Source organism: Gobio gobio (genome assembly GCF_949357685.1).
Source record: "Gobio gobio genome assembly, chromosome: 17".
Taxonomy (NCBI): Eukaryota; Metazoa; Chordata; class Actinopteri; order Cypriniformes; family Gobionidae; genus Gobio; species Gobio gobio.
In genome coordinates, this window is record NC_137110.1 from 10,359,989 (window position 1) to 10,382,271 (window position 22,283).

A 22,283-nucleotide genomic window follows, 5' to 3' on the forward strand; every position below is an offset into this window, starting at 1 on the left:
GTTTTTGAAACAATTACCTCCAATTACATGGCCCCATATCATATAAAACCCAGTGTAGAGGGTAATGCATAACAAGTAACGCGAGAACAAGTTTACTTTTTTCAAGTAACTAGTATAGGAATGCATTACTTTTAAATTTACAACAAAATATGAGTTACTTTTTCAAATAAGTAACCCGATTTACTTTGTTTTCCCATTTATTGACTGACTCCTCTCCTGTCCCCATGTAGAGAGAAATCAGAAGTGCAGAGGCGTTGTGTGTGTGCTGTGTAAACATGATGCTTATTGTAGTTCTAGTCTAAATGTGAAACTGCATTTACTCATCTCACTTGCACAAAAACAGATCCAGTTTTCCTCAAAATGAATAAAAACAGTGAAACTCAGAATACAACACAAATATTAAATCTGTTTAAGTATGTCAAATATGCTTTCCCCTGGTTTCACAGACAAGGCTTAAGCTAGTCCCAGTCTAAAATCCATGTTTGAGCTTTTAACTGAAAGCAGCTTGCAGTGACATTTTAAAATGTCAGTTTAAAATGTCAGTGCCTTTTTTTTGTCTAAGATGCACACCAGTAATGTTTTTTAAAGTAAAGGCACATTTATAAAAGCTACTTAAATATCCTAATTGAGCTAAGGCTTAATCCTGGCACAATCTAAGCTCTGTCTGTGAAGAAGCAAGAACGTTCCTCAGGAACTAGGGACTTTGGGGTGGTACTCGTGTGTTTCGACCGCAGGGACCAGGGTCTAAAGGAAGTTCAGGGTAAACCCCCCCCCCCCCCAATCAGAAAGTCCCTGCTCGTGAGGTAGTACTTTTTCAAAGTTCAGGAACTTTCGGGGTGGGACTTGGGCACTGAACATATTGATTGGTTGAGTTCACGCAACATTTTGATTGGTTGACTCCACCATTTTTAAAAGTCTATTGCGATGCGAATCAACAATGGAGTTTAAAAAATACGACAGATAGACCGACGACGAGGTTCAGGTGCGACTTTCCAATTCCCACTGGATTTCGTCCTCCGCATATAAGCTTAATAAAGCCCGAACCTAGTCGTCGGCCCATCATCGTATTTTTTCAACTCCATTGTTGATTCGAATAGTAAACAACACTTACTGCACGCACGCAACACACTTTTAGGTTGAAATAAAATGCTACATGAGCTCAACCAATCAGCTTGTTCAGCGCCCAAGTCCACCCCCGAAAGTTCCTGAACTTTGAAAAAGTACTACCTCCCAACAGGGTCATTTTGAGCGGGAAATTTTTACCCGGAACTTTATTTAGACCCCGGTTCCTGCGGTCGAAAAGTCCCTAGTTCCTGGGGAAACTGTAAAGTCGCGCGCATTACTACGTCACCAGACTATTTTGCCTAATCGTCACGGTACTTTAGACTGCGGTGGAAACCCAGACAGACACAGGTCTGGGGAAAAAAGTTCCTGGGACAAATTGTTCCAGGTAATTTCGATGGAAACGGGGCTTATGTATTTATTCTCACTTTGCTGACGACCTTTGATGATCCAGTTCAACCATACCAAGCAAACATAACTTTTAGTTAAACATCACATTTATGTTATTTATTGATTTTATTTTTTTATAGTTACATTTTTCTGCTAAAGTAGGGTACAACGGGGCTAAAGGCTCCTCGGGGTAAAAGGCTCCTTCGATTTTATTTTCCTCTGAACCACTAGATTGCACAAAAACTTTCCTCAGATCTTTCCAAAACATTCCCTTTTCGAGATGCATGCGGAAATTTGTCTGATCTTTGACGCGATCACGGGCAGCAGCGCAAAGTTGATTATGCGCTCATTTGATCTAATATTTGATGTTTTTAAAAATGTTGTAGGTTTAAATAGCAAATACGAATCGCTAAAATTATTAAATATATTTTGAAACAGATGTCTTGTTAATGTTTGTCAGTTTTGTTCAAGGTAATTAAACCAAGAGTTTTTCAATAATGGAAGAATAGGTAAAAGTATGGTATTTGGGGTAAAAGGCAACCCTGCTGTTGGGGCAAAAGGCACCATATTTAACATGATAATAAACAGCTGGCCAACTTTTCCATTTGTTGACATGACATGGTTAGATTCAGATTGTAAGTATCATATATTAAGTTGTCTAAGGTGGGTGTCCACCTTAGAGATAATCGCCATATTTATAATGAAACCATCAAATTTAAAAATGAGATATTAATCATACCATATAAGAAAATAAAATATAATTTATTGTTACTACTGTAAATCTATATTAAATTATTATGGGATCTCCTTCAATGCTTTCAGAATCTTTACTTTGTAAAATTATTTTGTTTATATATTTTTCAGATATATTTCTATATTAACATATTTTAATGACAGTGTATCATTAATATTTTAATTTCTGTGTATCATACACTATAGGAGTAGTGAAAAGCACATTTTTTTTAAGGTGTGCCTTTAGCCCCGTTGTACCCTATTCGTCTCCTGTATAGGTTAGATCAGAAGCTTGGTGTGAAAGGGCCTTTACTTGTGCAAAAAATAGAACTTTGAGGTTTTTTTTTAAATTAAAAACAAACAAGCAAGCCTAGCCTAGGTGAGAGAAAGTAACACAAAAGTAACAACACATTACTTTCCATAAAAAGTAACTAAGTAACACAATTAGTTACTTTTTTAGGGAGTAACGCAATTTTGTAACATTACTTTTAAAAGTAATTTCCCCCAACACTGATCGGACCGATGTAGGATTTGTAATGGCTGATGCTGAAATGTACATAGCATGGGGGCTGCTTTAATATTAGCAAATGAGATTGCTGAAACAAGTCTAAATGAAAAGTTAATGCAAACATTATTTACTCTACATTAACTGTATTCAAAACACTTAACTATGAGGAAAAAAAGATCCTTTAACACCAATCGCAAATATTTGGAGTGAATGTTTGGCATGGATTACTGAATAGAAACAACTGATCCGATGAAGCTACTTACACCGGGATTTTCAGCTATGAAACTGTACCAGACAATACAAGCAAACCTATAAAGGCTTTGGAGTCGTTGTCATGCACGTATCAGAGCATTTGGTGGTGCTAATACACTGAAAGCTGTTTAATCATTGAGCAATAAAGTGCTGGGTCACATTGTGAATGCAGTTTTGCAAGAAGATAGGGCTTACCTTATATCCCATGACATCGGATTCATTTTCAAGAGGTTTCACCTGTTCCCAGTTGAGAATAATCTTGGAGTTTGACGTATTCCACATGACTTTTGAGGGCGGCTGGCTGGGGGCTGGATGAAGACAGACAATAATCAGACAGAAAATAATCTAATACAATAAGGCCCTGTTTACACCTGGCATTAAGATGGAGAAGATCGGATCACAAGTAGACGAGGGAGACGCACACCAGTTTATACCTGGTGTTTTAATTTTGTCCACTTTCAACCTCTTCTGTCCTAATTTATTCTAGGGGAGGGTCTATGTACATGCATGGGTTTTTTTCAGATCTTTCAAGGACGAAATAAGCTTTGATGGAAAAACATACGGAGAGCAGCAGCTTTTGTTTCTCTTCTGACAGCCGCAAGACCAGCTGAACACTGTGAGTGTGTGTTAGAAATCAGGAATGGTGAGAGAACATTGTGCTTGGTAAGCTGTCGTCTTCAAACCAAATTTGGGTCTTCAGCCGACAAAGTTTAAATCCCGTCTCACTAGAATGCTTCCCGTAATGTTCACGATTTAGTCTTTTGTGGCTGTTTGAACGCATTCGACCACGTGAGCATTTACACTACGAAAGCAGTCCCATCGAATGCGTTTTCGACTACCTCTGGAAGTAGACAAGCTCAAAACGTTTTAGACCCTGTTTATACCTGTATTTAGCTTTGTCCACTTCTGATCTGATCGACCAAAATGCATCTTAATCATTAATCGCTCATTCAGCAACATCCTCTTCAATCAATCTATTAACCCTCTGGGTTACTTAATTTATGGGTCACACTCAGGACCTTCGGGTCAAAAATGACCCGGAGGGCGGGATTAAGATAAAAAAGATTTGAGTAAAATCAATGAAATATATTTTGTTCAATAATATTTTATCTTTTCTTTTTTGGTGTTTTGAGATAATTTTATGATTTATAATTAATATTTATGCAATAATTATGACCCATTTTTTCCCATTGAATATAATAAAAAAAAAATATATATATTTTTATTTTTATTAAAGCTGTATTTCATTTTAGAGTCAAGCCTAGGCCTCATTAAAGCAATTTTTTAAATGAGATCGTGCCATCCGGTGGACACATTGAGCATTTTTATGACGCAATAGCACATCATTACCACTATAGTGGATCTTGCGTTTTATAACAAAAATTTAAATATCGTAGCTTCATCTGAGTGGTCTGAAACTTGGTGACTTTATTGGTACTTGGTATATGAACACCCAAAAAAATTGGGGATAGGATTTGAAAAGTCAAAGTGGTCATAAAAAAACAGTCACACTCAGGACCTTCGGGTCAAAAATGACCCCCATAGGAAATCTGCGAATACAGAGTTTTTTTGTGCAAACAATCTACAAATCAGCCAGGAAGGATGCAGAAAAAAAGGACTCAGTAAAGGGGTGAATCTCTAAAACATCAAGAGTGCAAAACAGACAAAAAAACCCCTCACACACACACACTTATACACACAAAAACACACGCACACAATGAACGCGTGCCATTCCAAAAGCTAATTGTGATTTTGTGTGTGTGTGTGTGTGAGTTTTTTTTGTGTGTTTTGCACTCTTGATGTATTAGAGATTCACCTCTTCACTGTTGAGTCCTTTTTTTCTGCATCCTGGCTGATTGTAGATTGTAAGCACAAAAAAACTCTGTATTTTCATATTTTTGTCATTTCCAATGGGGGTCATTTTTGACCCGAAGGTCCTGAGTGTGACAATTTTTTTTTTACGACCACTTAGACTTTTCAAATCCTGTCCCCAATTTTTTTGGGTGTTCATAAACCAAGTACCAATAAAGTCACCAAGTTTCGGCCCATTCCGATGAAGCTACGATTTAAAAAAAACATTTTGACCCGAAGTACCCCAGAGGGTTAAAAACAACAACAACATCAACAACAAAAAGAAGTTACTTACGGGGTTTTTTGGTAGTAACGTTGACCGCTGGACTTGGTGGTCCAGTTCCTGCTGTGTTGTAGGCTCTCACAGTTATATAGTAAGTACTACTTCCTTTTAAGCCCTGAATAATGGCTATTGTTCGGTTTCCTACTGTTCTTAGCACACTTGCTGTATCTTCTTTGTCATTCTTCTCCCAGTATCTCAACTACAGAGAAAGAAAAAACAAAACTTTAATTAAACTTGGTGCAATATCATTTAAAGCTAGAGGGAGAAATAATTCCTTTTTAATTTTCTTGGCGGAGTATCTGAATTGCAGGCTATCTGCTTACAGGTGATTTGGTTACTCAGCCACTGAAGTGTGGCAGCATTGAAATGAACCTGCCATAGGAAAATCATCATATGCAATGCTTTCCAACTGTCAGGTTGACTGATTTTCTTTTTCCCTCCCAAAGTCTCTGGACAGTCCCAGCTGAAGAGTCAGAGATGGATGATGGTACAAACCTAATTTGTATTTGTTCCACAACTGTTAGCAGAGGACAGAAAGGTCTCAGTGCTTTATATTTACGATCTTTGTAGATGACTTTCCAAAGTGACTTATGAACAAACTTAAAAAACCACTAACAACACAACACTTACTAGGAGTTGCTTGCAAAAGTACAGCTTCAAATTCTTCTGTTAATATCAAATTAAATAGGTAGCCCACTACCCATAATCCTGTAGAGGCATCCAGCTATCACAGAAGTCCTGCCCACTCCCATAAAACGCTGTGAATTATTTAATGCCTTAAGATCAACATTCAAAAGTCTGGGGTTGGTAAGATTTTTTAAATGTTTTTGAAAAAAGTATCTTATGCTCACCAAGTCTGCATTTATTATGAGCAGAAATTCAGAGAAAAAAAGTGTGAAGTATTATTACATGTTCAAATAAATGTGTTCTATTGTAAGCTATTTTAAAATGTAATGTATTCCTGTGATGGCAAAGCTGAATTTTCGGCATCATTACCCCAGTCTTCAGTGTCACATGATCCTTCAGAAATGATTTGAATATGCTTCCTATTATTATGAATGTTGAAAACAGTTGTGCTGCTTAATATTTTTGTGTGAACTGAGATACATTTTTAAGTGAAGTAGAACCTTCAAAGAACAACATACATTTTTTGTAAATTTATAAATGTCTTTAGTCACTTTTAAAAAATTGAATGTGTCTGTGCAGAATAAAAGTATTCATTTCTTTCGAAATATAAAAGTCTTTTGAATAGGAGTTCATTTGCATATTTTGTAATACATTTATATATATATATATATATATATATATATATATATATATATATATATATATATATATATATATATATATATATATATATATATATATATATATATATATATATATAATAAATTATAATATATTTATTATACTTACAACCAGTTATCATAAATAAATAATTTTTTAATTCAATCACAACTGAAAACATGAGCTAATCAGTGTCAATCTTTAAATTACATTTAAAAAAATCTTATTTTGTAAAACAGCTCAGTAATAAAAACAATGAGTTCTATATTTAGTTGTATCATTTAAAAGTACACATTTTGAAGTTTGAAGTAATTTTAAGTCATTATAACAATAAACAAAATATTTAATGTGAAATTGTTTAGTGTACCTCATAGCCGAGAACACGTTTCTTGCTCGTGCTCCAGGGAAGGGCTTTCCAGGACACCTCGATGTCAAACGCTGAAAGACTTTTGCCTCTGAGTCGACTGGGTGCCCTTCCAGGCTCTGAATTCGAAGGAGAAATTCTTCGATTAGAGCGTTTTCCTCAACAAATGTCTGTAAAAGTCCAACTCTTTTTGAAAAACAAGGCTGGTCATGATTAATGGGTTCTGGCACAACACAATTCAGTTAACTTGGCTCCTATTAACTGCCTGCTAAGCGTTCCACAGCGAAATGTCAAAGACTTTAATTTCTCTGTTACACATAACGGTTAATACGACTGACCCTCCTCAGCAGAGTAGATGGTGACCACGGGTCCAAAAGGTCCTTCCCCCTTGTTATTGTACACCCCCACTTTGACTTGGAACGGGGAGAAGGGTAAAATGGTCTCATTTTTGAAGACGTATTTGGAGGCTTCAGGAGAGGGAACTGCCGCCTGCATCCACCCGGTGGCACCAAAGGGCCGGAAAGCAACGACGTAGCCAAACCCTCCTCCGTTCTGGAGCTCTTCAGGAACGGGCTGCAACACAGACAAACACCCACATATAAAATACATTTATCTATAATACAGTACATTCCCTTTATTATAATATATTATCCTTTTATACTATGTACACCACCACAGACAAAAACAACCATGTTTTTGTGGACATATACCATGGTAATGTCATAGTATTCTTCTAAATGTCATAGTTTTACAACCGTGACACGTGTTTGTAAGGTGTTTTCTCTTAACTCAAGTTTACGCACAAACCCGTCTAATATTATGGCTGTGCAGACAGCAGGATGTATGACTTCCCTGACACCTGTCAGGCATCAGACGCCGCATTCGTGCTAATCTCTGCCGTGGCGCGGTCAGAGGCAATAGCTGTCATCTCGCCCTCTTCAGCAAGAGAGGGATTCCATCTCCCAGGAAATCGTTTTGCCAGGTAATGATATCATGGTGGTTTTTGTTTGAAATATCGGTCTGCCGCTGACCATGCAGTAATGCGGTGCGGTAACGGTGAGACCACCAGAAAATAGCATCCATTAGTCCGAAACCATGGCATGCGACTCAAAGAAGGGGGAGATTATGTTTTCACGCTCACACACTTGTGCGGGAGGGCTTAATGGCTAAATAAAAATGCACCTGTAATCAAGCGCTCACTCCATGTCTGCTGTGAAAATAACAATTTGCCATAGAGAGACCAAACCTAATGGGATGAGTTCCAAAACATATGAGCTGGCTTGTCTATTATCGGCAGCTGCCTTCTAAGACAGAATTGTGATTGAAAATAAACCACAAACAGTACCAGGCTGATTTGGAGCAGCTAGAATGGACATTTTTGGTTTTTTCCTATTCCAGTAAATAGGTGTTGTACTTGATAAATGTAATGTTTTACCAAGATGGCAACTGAGTGAAATGACATGCTTTGAATTTTGAGATAATTTATTTATTTTATCACTATCTATCTATCTATCTATCTATCTATCTATCTATCTATCTATCTATCTATCTATCTATCTATCTATCTATCTATCTATCTATCTATCTATCTATCTATCTATCTATCTATCTATCTATCTATCTATCTATCTATCTATCTATCTATCTATCTATCTATCTATCTATCTATCTATCTATCTATCTATCTATCTATCTATCTATCTATCTATCTATCTATCTATCTATCTAGTTGTTTTTTACTTTTTATTATGCCCTTGGAGACAATTTGTTGAAATTTGTTTCAACATGCATATACACAATAATGCAAAACAACAATATACTTAAAACAGTAAACAGTAAAAACTGCCTCCACACACACACCCTCCACACACACACACCCAAAAACACACTTCATCACCACTGAGACCCGCTCAGTAGACACTACAACACTATCTTCCATTTAAGCATTTAACTGCTTGTGGCAAGAAAGATTTTGTCCCCCTATTTAAAAAAACAACAACACTGGCATTCTAAATCTCTGGCCTCAAAATCATTAAACAGAGGATGCCTATTATCTAATATAATTTTCATGGCTGGGACATGTTGTTTGATATATTTGCTATAAACCTTTCAGAGAGATGCCAGTTAACTTACTTGCAGTCTATCTATCTATCTATCTATCTATCTATCTATCTATCTATCTATCTATCTATCTATCTATCTATCTATCTATCTATCTATCTATCTATCTATCTATCTATCTATCTATCTATCTATCTATCTATCTATCTATCTATCTATCTATCTATCTATCTATCTATCTATCTATCTATCTATCTATCTATCTATCTATCTATCTATCTATCTATCTATCTATCTATCTATCTATCTATCTATCTATCATGTAAAGGAACAATCTGCTAAAAAAAGCTAAAAAAAACAAATTCTATATTGATATTGATAGTTCCGTCTAATAAAGAAATATATAATTTGAAAACATTTTTGTTTAAGGTATAATATGAGGTCTTAAATGCAATATAACTAGGTTTCGTACAGTAAAATCCAGCAGTACTGTTGAACAGAGCGGTTTTGGAGTAAAAGAAGACTCTTCTCTTGAACAAAAGATGGCGTTCTGTGGTATATGTCATTTTTATTTAAAAAACAACACAAAGCGAATCTCTCGAACTTAAGTTTCAAGTTCCCTGTGAAAAACTTCTAGCTCAATAGATAATACCAGATAGATAATAGCTGATTCTCAAACCTGAACAATAGAACATGTCTCATGAAAGGAGATACAGAAAGAGAGAACATAATCTTTGAAAAGTTCCTCGCAAAGATTCGAGGGTAACTCCATTTAATTATCTTTGCTGTTTCTCCTGTATGACAGCGGCAGTTATTGCCACGCAGCTCTTACAGAAAATGAAGTGTTATGTGTACCCACTTTACTATGATTAATGAAAACCTCATATAAAAGGAACAATGGTGTCTAGCCAGCTTGCAAAAGGAGACTGTATACAAAGGACTCACTAAGGGAGAGAAACACACACACACACACACACACACACACACACACACACACACACACACACACACACACACACACACACACACACACACACACACACACACACACACACACACACACACACACACACACACACACACACACACACACACACACACACACACACACACACACACACACACACACACACACACACACACACACACACACACACACACACACACACACAGATGGGCGAGTGAAGTGCACTGGCCATCTTACCTCCCAAGTGATGACTAACTCTGATCGACTGCCACCTCCTCCGCTCACGTTGGCTGGGGTGACCTTGGGAACTGGAGGAAGGAAAAGATTTACTCAGTTTGGCTCAGGTGTGGCCATTTAAGACGTTCTTGCATATCATTTGAATGTTTAACAAATAACATGGACATGATTTGAGCTAAAAAAAATGTTCTCATGTATAAGGACATACATTTCCTTTGACGTTTATGGTTTAAAGGTTCAAATGTGAGCTGAAAATAAAAACTGAAATTTAGTTAAAAATATGTACACTAGCATGTTTGGGGATCTGTTCATTTAAAAAAAAAAAAAAATTATTCAGCAAGGAGGCATTAAATTGATCAAAAGTGACAGTAGGACATTTATAATGTTACAAAAGATTTATATTTCAAATAAAAGCTCTTCTTTTCAAACTGTCTATTCATTAAAGAATTCTAAAAATAGTATCACGGTCTCCATAAAAATTATTAAGCAGCACAACATTGATAATAATAATAATAATAATAATATGTTTCTTGCGGAACAAATCAGCATAATTCTTGATTTCTGAAGGATCATGTGACATAGCTATGCCATCACAGGAATAAATTACATTATAAAATATATTAAAACAGAAAATAGTTATTTTAAATCGAAATAATTAAATATTTAAATTATATTTTTGTTTAAATAAATGCTGCCTTGGTGAGCATAAGATACTTTTTTTTAAAAACATTAAAACGAATCTTACAGACCACAATTGTTTTTAACGGTAGTGTATATATAAAATGGTGAATATACATACAGTATGTATTCACCATTTTTAAATCACCATTTTTTCATTTTACAGTTACTTAAATGGCATTGCTGTGTGAGAAATAAATGATTAAAAATACAATTACTTCAGCTTGTTAGTAATTTATACTAGCCCATGAAACTGCATGCATAACTATTTTTTATTTATTTATTTGAAGTAATGTGAGTGGTGTTTGCATGCAAAATGAGCCTCTAGGATGCTCAAGCAGCATTGCAGCATATTGCTATGGGTTTTCTAAAGTGCTTTGTAGCATTTTGCTAGTGTTTGCTTACTGGCTCAAGTCAAAATTCTCTCTGATATTCTGGTCCTTGGATATGGCTGAGGTCTTCCTTCAGCGTATGTAACAGAAGATAGCGGGTCACACCGCAGGCCGCTAATTAAAAGAGCCACATGCAGACTAACGTGTCTGAAGCACTCACCTGTTTCTTTCGTCCTGGCTTTCTTCGAGGGTTTGCTGGGCTCTCCTGTGCCCACTGCATTGCTTGCCAAAACTCTGAACTCATACTCCACCCAGGGGTTAAGCTCGATTACTGTAGCAGTCAGATGTGTGCCCCCCACCACCTCCGGCACTGGAACAAAACAGAACACACACATACTGTGAGACGAGCCCCCTAGTGAGCTTGCACGGGCCCCCGCACGCTCACACAAACAAGATGCACAGCGCGGGTCTATTCGGCTCGGTGAGATAATAGGCTCCGCAGGTAAGATACAAAACCAGGCTTATCGACAGGTGCTGTGAATGCTGAGATAAAAATAACACCCCACCGTTCAAATTATACAGTACAATCAAGAGTATGTTCAAGAGATATAATGCAGCTTAATACATATACATTTTGTGTTATATTGTATTATATCACTGTATGTTGTACACTATATATTTTTGGAATTACAATATTCTAACAACTTGCCCTAAGTACATCTACGACATGCACTTCAGGCCTGTTTGTCTGTCTGAATGTAACCCTTTTGTACTACATTTTTTATCAAATAAATGCAGGCTTGTTGATCATAGAGGCCTGTTCACACCGGGACGATTTTCGCGCGCGTTTATCGCCGATGTTTGACGCCTCGTGATTAAAAAAAGAGCGCCAATGTGAACTGTCTCTCTTCTTCTTCTGTGTGACAAGTGAGTGTCAGAAGCGTAAAGTGCCGCAGCACCACCTTGTGTACCGGGAGCGCTATCTACTGAATTTGCACGTTCACTCGGTTCGTCGCCAGTGAAAATCCCTTGGGTGTGAACACTCAAGACGCGCCGAAAAACGCTGGCGATAAGCGCGCGTGATATTCGTCCCGGTGTGTACAGGCCTTAAGAGACTCCTTTAAAAACATAAAAAAAATCTTACCAACCACAAACTTTTGAACAGCAGTTTGTGTGTGAGTGTGTGTATACCCCCATACAGCCCATGGATACCCTTTCCTTTCATTGTATGGAAAAGAGCAGCCTCAACATTTTGCTAAACATCTCCTTTTGGATTGCCGTTCAAGCTACAGAGAAAGCCAAACTACATGTGGTAAAACCAGTCACTTTAGCAAGGCCTAAAGAAGGCATAAACAAGCATAAAAAAACAAGAAAACCAGTCACTTTTAGCAAGGCCTAAAAAAAGGCATAAACAAGCATGAAAAAACCCAAGATGAAAATCTCAGTACATAATAGGAGAGGAAAATCAGGGGACGAAAAAGGAAACTATGCAGCAAATGTTTTGATCAGTGAAGGCTGGTTAGAAGCCCCACCTGTGCTAACAGCTTGCCAGCCGAGGGAGAAAGGGGTTCTAGCCTGGATGGTGTAGGCAGTAATTGGACTGTGATTATCAGGACCAGGCCTCCAGGAGAGAGTGGCAGTGGTATCTGTGATTTCTTCCACATGGATGCTGGTAGGGGGGCCGGGGGGACCTGAGAGAAGACAGCCATGCAAACCAGAAAAAAACACACACACACAGACATGTTGTCACACTTGTAGGCTGCATATAAACGGCCGCCTAAAGCACCGCAGTGCAGTTGGTTAAGTCTGAGCAACATTTTTTCACTGACTTAAAAGTTCTAATTAGATTATGTTTCATTTTTATGGGTAATTTTGTTGTTGTTGCTATAGCAGGAAAACCAGCACATCTTTGGTAAATACTTACAATGCTTCAAGGGATTGTTTAATAGTCTGTAACTGTATCTAGTTAGTCTTCATGATAGATATTTAATATTCATGTCCATAGTGTGCAAAAGTAGATGATGTATAAGATATGATATATACCACATGCAAGTGTTATATGGGTTTCACAGCATTTTCACCTCTAACAATCAGGTCAGTTGCAATGGAGCTGCTGTCCACCTTGGTCTGTACAGCACACGTGTACTTCCCAGCATGCCTCAGCTGAATGTTCCGGATCATGATGTCACCTGCTGAGTGCTGCTAAAACAGAAAGATCAAAGATACGGCATAGAGTTAAAGATTGGGTAGAGAAATGTTTTTTCATATTTAATTGTATTTATATATCTTGAATGATGTTGGTTTTAAATTGCATTTATATGTACCTACTTTATAGTACATTTATTTGATATTTATCAGTATAACTTTTGGATGCACAAAAATTGTTTTTCCCCCCAGCTTTCTGTACAGCCGTTGACAAACTAGGACTACGAAGACATTATATGAAAGGGTTTTTCCACCATCACCCATTATTGCCTTAAATGACACGCCAAAATATGTAGGTCAAACTAAAAATCTTTTTGTCTAGGAGGGCAGTTTTTGCTCAGAAATAGCTACAAAGTGGACCAGAGTACATGGCGAATCAAAAATTTGGCTGATTTCTGGTTTGGACTATTTTGGTACCTGTCTCTGTGAGTACTTTATTTAATTGACTTAAAGGGGTTATGAATTGAGAAATCTAATTTTCTTTGGACATATAAGAGGTCATTGTGCTATTCAAATATCCTGTAAGTTTCAGCACTCAAAACTTCATTGTTAGTCCAACAACAGCTTTTATTGAAACCAAGCTCAGAAAATGATTTTGTCTCATTATTTCTAAGGGTGTAACGGTGCATGTATTCATCTCGAACAGTCACGGTGCATACAGTCAGACGGCGAATACAGTCAGTCAAAGGCGATCCACACTCCAATCCAGAATAATTTTGTAATTATTCTCTGCATGTACGAATGACTTGAGTGCTTGAAAACAAGTGTTCTATATAGTGCACATGCGTTGAATGCGTCTTTCTGTGCTCACGGACAAAGGAGTATACTTTGAAAGGCAAATGCGGAAAATTAAGTATAGGAGGGTTGGGCTTAAGCTTTGAATGTTTAAATATAGTTTATGTGGAGCAAATTGTAACACTCAATTCTTACTATTAACTAGTTGCTTATTAGCATGCATATAACTAGTATTTTGGCTGTTAATTAGTACTTATAAAGCACATATTAATGCCTTATTCTGCATGACCTTAGTCCTACTCCTACCCCATACCTAAACTTAAAGGGATAGTTCACCCAAAAACAAAATTTTTATGTTTATCTGCTTACCCAAGATGTAGGTGTCTTTGGTTTCTGCGAGAAACCGAACAGTATTTATGTTATTTTTTTACCTCTTATCAGACGAATGCCATCTAGTTTTCCCAGCGCCATAACTTCCGGCGAATAAGGTCAAATTCGACCGATCCGCACAGGCACTAATGAGGAATCTATGTATATATCTATGATCGCGCCGGTATTTTGCATGTATTTTGACCTTATTCGCCGGAAGTGATGGCGCGGGATGGCTGATGCAGAGCCATAGAAAAAAATGAAATACATTTTTAAATATGGATATTTTTCTTACACAAACACATCGATTCGCTTCAGAAGGCTTTTATTAACACCCCGGAACCGCGTGGAGCAGTTATTTGACGGACAGATGCATTTTTTATGGACTTCAAAAACTATTTTTGCAACTTTTACTGCTATTATAATGCTTGGATTAGCCAGAACATTTTTAATATAACTTAGATTTTATTCGTCTGAAAGAAGAGTCATATACACCTGGATGACTTGAGGGTGAGTAAATCATGGGCTAATTTTAATTTTGGGGTGAACTATCCCTTTAACAACCTTTCCAACTAATAAGCAGTATTTAGGGGTTTATTGAGGCAAAAGTCATAGTTAATAGTGAGAATTGGACTCTAAACTAAAGTGTGACCATGTTCCTATTGTACCGAACTCGTATCGAACAGTGACCCCAACTCTGAAGTACGTACCGAATTGTGACGTCTGTGTCTGTACCCCTAATTATTACATCACAATGCGACCGTCTCTGCAGAAGATCAACACTTACAGTTTTGTTTCACCTATATGGTTTATCTGAGTTCTTCAAGCCTTCTCGGGTATTTACATAATAATAAAGTATATTTATACTTCAATGTTAATCGACATAGCCACTGTATAGAATACTATGAAATAATATGTTGTGTGCCTTATTCTGTGTAAGAAGCCACATCATCTCACAGAAGGATGTTTTCAAACACTCAACTTCTATGGGGTTAATGCGGGAGGTTCCCGCACGCGGAAGAAATCTCACGTAGCAAATGCTGCTTTTGTAATTGTTTTGATCTAAGCCAACACTGGAAGTTTTCTAAACAATTTCACACGTGTAATGGCAGTGATGTTGGAAATGATTTTAATGCGCAAAACTGTTACCCAATCATAGCAGTGGGCATTTACTTCCAAGTCTTGAATGCGGCACGCCCATCAAAACGAGTGTTCGAAAAAGAGGATAGAAAATAGCTTATTACATCTAAATTAGGATGTATTTTGCTGATCTTGATAACATTATAAGTGGACCTCAGAGAACATTATATAGCCTATATATAAAAAATGCAGTTCATAACCACTTTAAGAAAACGTTGAGTGTGAGAATTAATAACTTTGCAATTTTTTCCCACATTCTTCACTCAAAGTGCTGCTGTTAAGATTCATCACTCATATTAAATCATAGTAATCAGGCAAAATAATATAAGAGTGGCAGTTTTGCTCTTAAAATAGAGCACCATCTAGAAAGTTCTATCACCATCTATTGCTTGTTTCTTTGGAGACGGGGCGCCTCTACGGATGACATGATGAACTAGATGACGAGAAAAGCGATCAGCCCCTCACCCCCAAAAGGAAAGGAAAAAAAATATCATGAACTTTTAATGAAAAGAAACGCATGTGACTGTACAAGTGCTGTAATTCATATCACTGAGTGGGAAGCTTAATTATACTCTAGATTAAAACAGAACGGTTGTCAGTGCCACCACATATAATGGGAAAATCTCTTATCATAAATTCACAAACTCAAAACTGTGGAATTTAATGAAAGAATCAATGTGATTTTTTTCCCAGCAATTCAGTTGAAAGTACTCGATATGAATACCTAAAGTACAATATGTCACCAATTACAGTTTAAATACATTTGCATATATGTATGTGAAGTGTCCAGCTAGTAGACACAGCATAAGTTCTTATTATTTTTTAAAAGAAGGAAAAACAAGTAATTAAAAATTAACTAAAAAACTATGGCTCTGTTCCAAAACCTATTAGCTGCCTACGTAGGCAACATTTTAAGCCTGCACAGGCATGCAAAGCCTGTTCTAAAAAGTAGGCAGCATGCTTATGCTGTTTTGTGACTGATGTGATTTATGATTAATATATATGCTATATTTTAATATATATGACTTTGAAGGTAGCAGCAGACAGCAATGCAGCTCATATAGCTTTGGAGCAGAGCTAATATCTTTTTTTTTTTTGAGAAGGCAAACCTGATATTCAGTTTTTATCAATAACAAATTAATATTAATATATGATGTGATGTTTATTAAAGGTTATAGTGGCACGAAACAAAATTGAGAATTTCGATTTCTCATTCTATTTTATTCTACATAAGGTTGGTCACTCCTCATGGTGGCTGGCATAATGGCCAGCCAAAAACTACACACTTTAACTTGGTAATCCGAGTATTATCAGAAACTTTTGGCTGTGATATAAATAAATAAACCACTGAATAGGGCATTTGTAATCATTTTGTTCTTACTCCGCCAACTTTTTCAAAGTATCCTCCGTGGCTGCCGAAGTGGATGAGCTGCTCGTTGAAGAACCATGTGAACTTGAGCTCCAGTGAGGAGTCGTAGGACACCTGGCAGGGAAGAATGATGCTCTCGCCGACGGTCACGTCCAGCGTGTTGGGAGTGGTTGTAATGATCGTTGGCTCTGGAAAACAATATATTAATGGTTACACCTAAATAAGTTTCAAAAAGTACCATTATGGAAATAAAACAAGCATTAAATTCTCTTTTTGTAATGTCTTGTAATGTAAGTTTAGGGTCATAAGATTATTTTCTTTAAGAAATTGATGCTTTTATTCAGCAAGGATGCATTCAATTGGTCAAAAGTGACAGTAAAGACATTAATAATGTTACAAAAGGGTTCTATTTCAAATGAACCCTCCTGTTACCCTCAAATCTAGTAACATTTGTTACCCACTGGGGTCAATTTGACCCCAGCAATTTAAACCTCCAGAATATGATTTTTTTTTTTTTTTTTTTTTTACAAAGGTTTATGTCTCAGGTCATTTATGTCTGACAGCATATCTGGTGGGCCCTGGAACCATTTTGATGACATTAGCAGCACTATGGCTATCCTGTCATTCACGTGGGGGGGCAGGACCATAATAATGTGAACTACTAGTGGTTCTCGCAATACTACAGGTATGGTTTGGTTAGATTAGATTAGAGCCCTAAATAAGAGGGAAGTTGTTTGAATGTTACATTGAATATATAAAATTATAGCATGTTATAGTGACCTCAATAAAACAACCTTAACAAATGGGTGTAAAATTTTGATATTTCTTATGTTTTATACAGCTAAAAGAGCTTGGGGTCAAGTTGACCCAAAAGAACACAGATGCTACAATGTGTACAGGACATTGGAAAAATATCATCATGTTAATTTCATGTTTACAGAGTTGTCCCCATTAAATTAGGAAAATTCATTCAATCTAAAGCAAAAAAATGATGTAAATCGTGTTTTTACAGACGTTAAACATTGAATGGGGTCAAATTGACCCCAAAGATAATGGGAGGGTTAATGCTCCTGAAAGAATCCTGAAAAAAAGTATGTGTCCAAAAACAAATATTAAGCAGCACAAGTGTTTTCAGCATTGATAATGATAATAAATGTTAATTGAGCAAATCAGCATATTAGAATGTTTTCTGAAGGATCACGTGACACTGAAGACTGGAGTAATGATGCTGAAAATTCAGCTTTGCTGTCACAGGAATAAATTGCATTTTACAACAGTAAAGTTCATTTAAATTGCTGTTTTACTGCATTTTTGATCAAATAAATGCAGCCTTGGTGAACATTAGAGACTTCTTTCAAACGGATTTAAAATTCATTCCGACCCCAAACCGGTAGAGTAAATTTATGCATTTGGCAGACGCTTTTATCCAAAGCGACTTACATTGCATTCAAGGTACACATTTTTTGTTTACAGTCAGTTCTTGCTTTCCCTGAGAGTATATTTGATTATTTACTCAACTGCTCACAATTATCTTAATGTGGCAGATTTTCAAAGAAATGCTCATTATGATTAATTCAATTAATCAGCAATTATTTCAAATAAACTTTTTTTCTTGACATTGCTCAAATGTCAAATGTCAAAATAAGATTCAGAGTCCAGAGCTCAGAGCTCCATGACAGACAATTAACAACTAACAGGGCAATATCTAGGGTGGACGGAGAGGTGAATAACCCATGAACGATGCCTGAGCTCCACCATGTGTCACTGTCTGATCTCGGCTAAGCCCCTAAAGTCCCATCTGCTCTCCCAGAATGCACTACTCTGAAAAACAGATAACACGCCACCAGTCCCGGCAGGGCCGGCGCCGAGCTCGAAGTCAGTTCAGTTCGCGCAGAGACTGGTGCCATTTCACTAGGGAACACGACAAGCATGCCTGCCCCTCCACTTTCAGAGTGCAGCCTTGTGTAGAACAGGTGCAAGAGAGCAAAAATCTGCTGCTGATCGCTTTTGCGCCTCATGAGGGCGCTGTGTGTGTTCTGCTGAAACGTCCATCAGACTAAATTAAGCACTGTGAACGATACCCCAGCCGAGTGCAAATTTATGCAGAAAGCAGCCGGCACAAGCTCCAATCTATGTGCGAGGATTCGATTCTGGAATTACAGGTCTCCGACACATGAAACAACCTTTCCCATCTCGACTGATATCAAACTGGAAAGGCAAAGCTAACAGGTGCATTGCTATGGGTTTTGTGCGGAACACAATGAGGGGCCGTCGGATGAGGCTCGCTTCTTTTATTGTTTGGATGAGATCCCTCTCCGACTGTCTGTCAGATTCACACAATGGGATGACAATACGGCACTGCCTGGTATTCTACTGTCAGCTCTTAGCCTGGCAATTTAATTCAGAATTCAACAGCAGCGCCTTGAAGCCCAGAAGAGAGCATGTTACTTGCTCTTCTCCTGTAGGAACAGCACTTGTTGGAGGATTGGTGGAATAATGTACCTTTTTTTCCCCCCATCCCCGATACCTTCGCCACTTTCATCCTGTTCTCCGTGTAACGTTCTCGTGTTATTGTTTGCCGTCTCTCATAGTAGACGGGTGTCCCACAGCTCCCTTTGTTCTCCGCCACGGAAGTGGCTTGGGGTCTCAAAACAAGGCGGATTCCTCTATGGTCTATACTTAAACAAGCATCAGACTAAACTGAACAGGTGAAAAATTACCATTGCAAGTCAACGAGAAGTTATTAATACCTCCTATTGTAGTTGTAATGAATGAAATGCGCCTCAATGAGGGTGTAGGGGGAATGTGTGGTTGCGCTGATCTGCAAATTTGCCCTGAACGGTAGCAAAAAAATCTCTGAAGTGAAACCTGAGAATTTATTCAAGGCAAAGCTGACAATGCTGTCTTACTGTCGGGGTTGTAGAACTGGAGAAAATGCCTCTTATTACCCCGCTCCATCATCATTTCTGACAGATTGCATAGATAACCTCGTTTCAAAGATCTGACGCCCTCAAGCTCTCGTCGGCGGAATCTGAGTGATATCCTTCTCGCATAATACCTTGTTACTGTTACTGTCTGTCATTAAAGCTGTCAAGAGAAGACGAGACCCTATACGTTAACAGTGGCAATCCGTGGAAGCTTTCAAACAGATCCCATCACTTTCCTGCAGGAGCTTTTAAGAGAAACATCAATGACCTCAAAAGTGTGTTCACGCTTTTGAATGAATGCAGCTCCATCCTTATAGCTAACAACCTGCTTCATAGTGACAGAAAGAAAAACACTATACACAATGACCGAAACATGGTTAAATGGTCTGTGGAAGCATCGTAGAGCCAGACGACACGTTATTCTTCTGTCTTTCTACTTGAATATTGCAGTCTCATACGGGTCAAGTGTTCTGGGAGGCTCACAATGATCTGGCACGAAAGCAATTGAGCAAAGCCAATGTGCAGATCTGTGCGACAGGCCCCTGCCCAGGCTAGCGTCAAAAAATCAAACTCAAACAAGGTCAAACTATTAGCAAAAAACACCTGTGACTTTTTTGTATGTACGTCACACCTATAATGTGTACAAAAAGCTCACGACAATTAATTACATATACTATATTATATAAAACTATGACAAAATACTACAATATATAATAATACTAATAATGTACCATCAATATTAATGTAATTGCAAAAACCCAACAGCATAACATAACAGGAACGTCAACATACTGAAATACAGACAGTTTAGACTGTCAAATTCGTAATTAGGAATACATTATATTAAACAATTTTGAAGTAGGAAGTATGTTTAACTTCATCTGCAATAAAAAATGAACTGAAGCAAACTCAAAACTTTGTCAAAACATTGTCATGCAGCACTGACGTCGAGTAAAACTAGATAAAACAACTAAAAGGAAATGTTTTCCATTCATTCACTGTGTTTTATGAAAAACTCTAAGCTGCCATTAAAATATTATGTTCCACAGAAGGAATAACAAAACTCAAAAGACACAAAATAGGACCAAACCCAGACTATATAGCTGGAGAGACAATTGACTGTCCATAGTAATGTATATGAATTAACTTCTAAATTGTAAAGAAACCCAACTTGTGTTTACAGTGTAACAGAGATACGCATTTTTATTTTTTATTTATAGAGAACAATGGAGAGAAATGGAGGGAACGGGATCATTCGCATGATTACCATGGCGCCTACAAAAAATATAAGTGTTCTTGATTCTTAAGATTCTTGACCAACCAAAAAATCTATACCATACTAAAATCTGTTATATGTCTGCCCCCATTCTCCATGTCTTTTCCCCCCCTCCTCATGCACACTCCAAAAGCAGTTTAGAAAAAATGACCAAGGCTCCTTATCTTCTCTCCAATACCTCTGCAAAATCGCACCAAAAGAAAGCTGACAAAAAGCGTGACCACTGCAACCTCTTCCAATTGAGTTTCCACCCTCCGCGATAACCTTGCGGATCTTGCAATCCCCCTTTTTTGAAGCTCGTACTCAGACAACACGGGTCGAAAACATCACAAAGTAATAATTGAAATAGAGCCTCTTGGATATGTGCGCAATCTGTGATAGCTTTGGTCCTTTTTCAGAAGAGCCTTGGGTATAAAATTCCATCAAATCATAAAAGCGTTTAATGAAAATAACTTTAGTCAAAATGAAAGTTTAATTGTCAAATGTGTAACAGCACAGCAAATGAAACCATCGAAAGCTAAATATTTAAAATGATGACTTATTTTGTAATTATGAAAACAGCAGTAGTAGCAGCACAAGTAAATAAATTCAACAAGTCTTTTATCCTATTATATTATTTATTATTATTTCAATGCGTGCACCGCAACCATAATCAGCATGTTGCCGATGGGACAATTGCGTACGTCGCATGCGACAGTGAGGAAACTCATTATGAGAATGATCTCTCACCGACTCTGATATCATTGTCCAACATCCAAACACACGATTTGATCCTCAGTTAATCTCTGTCCAGCAAAACTAATTTCTAATTAAGACTAATTAATCTAGGTAATATCCTCTCAGCGTTCTGATGATTGGGACATCAGCAGGGCTGACACAATGCTCGGTTTCCAAGCGCTGTTTGCTGGGAGGGTTTACATGCAACTTATCCAGTGGGAATCTAATGTGACAGGTATTTTTCAGCCCTCATATCACCGCAGTCAATTTAAATAAACCACTGTCATCTCCCATAAGGGCTGCGGCAGACGCTGATGTACACAGGCAAACCAGGTTTCCACTCCTAAATTAAATTGCAGATGTAAATGTCCCTGCCTTAGTCCCAGTGCCTTATTGATAGTGACAGTTAGGTGCTAGATCATATAGGAGAACATTTGTACGTCAGCAAGGATGCAGCGACGCAATCGAGAGTAAGCGCTCAGGGTGGGTGTCAAATAGACGCCCGTGACACTCTCTCTGAAATATAAATCTGAAGATAATC

General features: G+C 37.5%; 1 protein-coding gene across 2 annotated transcripts in view; it reads right to left on the reverse strand.

Moving 5' to 3' along the window:
- cntn4 (contactin 4) overlaps positions 1–22,283 on the reverse strand; it is a 229,651-nt gene that overhangs the window by 4,463 nt on the left and 202,905 nt on the right. Inside the window, exons 13-21 of one of the 2 annotated variants that reach the window (XM_079841184.1) lie at positions 16,835–17,010; positions 13,086–13,206; positions 12,537–12,695; positions 11,225–11,374; positions 9,995–10,065; positions 7,068–7,302; positions 6,733–6,848; positions 5,091–5,277; positions 3,140–3,252 (exon numbers count right to left, since the gene is read on the reverse strand). In XM_079841184.1, the coding sequence (XP_079697310.1) occupies positions 3,140–3,252; positions 5,091–5,277; positions 6,733–6,848; positions 7,068–7,302; positions 9,995–10,065; positions 11,225–11,374; positions 12,537–12,695; positions 13,086–13,206; positions 16,835–17,010 (1,328 nt within the window). The remainder of the gene's footprint in view (positions 1–3,139; positions 3,253–5,090; positions 5,278–6,732; positions 6,849–7,067; positions 7,303–9,994; positions 10,066–11,224; positions 11,375–12,536; positions 12,696–13,085; positions 13,207–16,834; positions 17,011–22,283) is intronic. The other variant, XM_079841185.1, reaches the window with a different exon arrangement.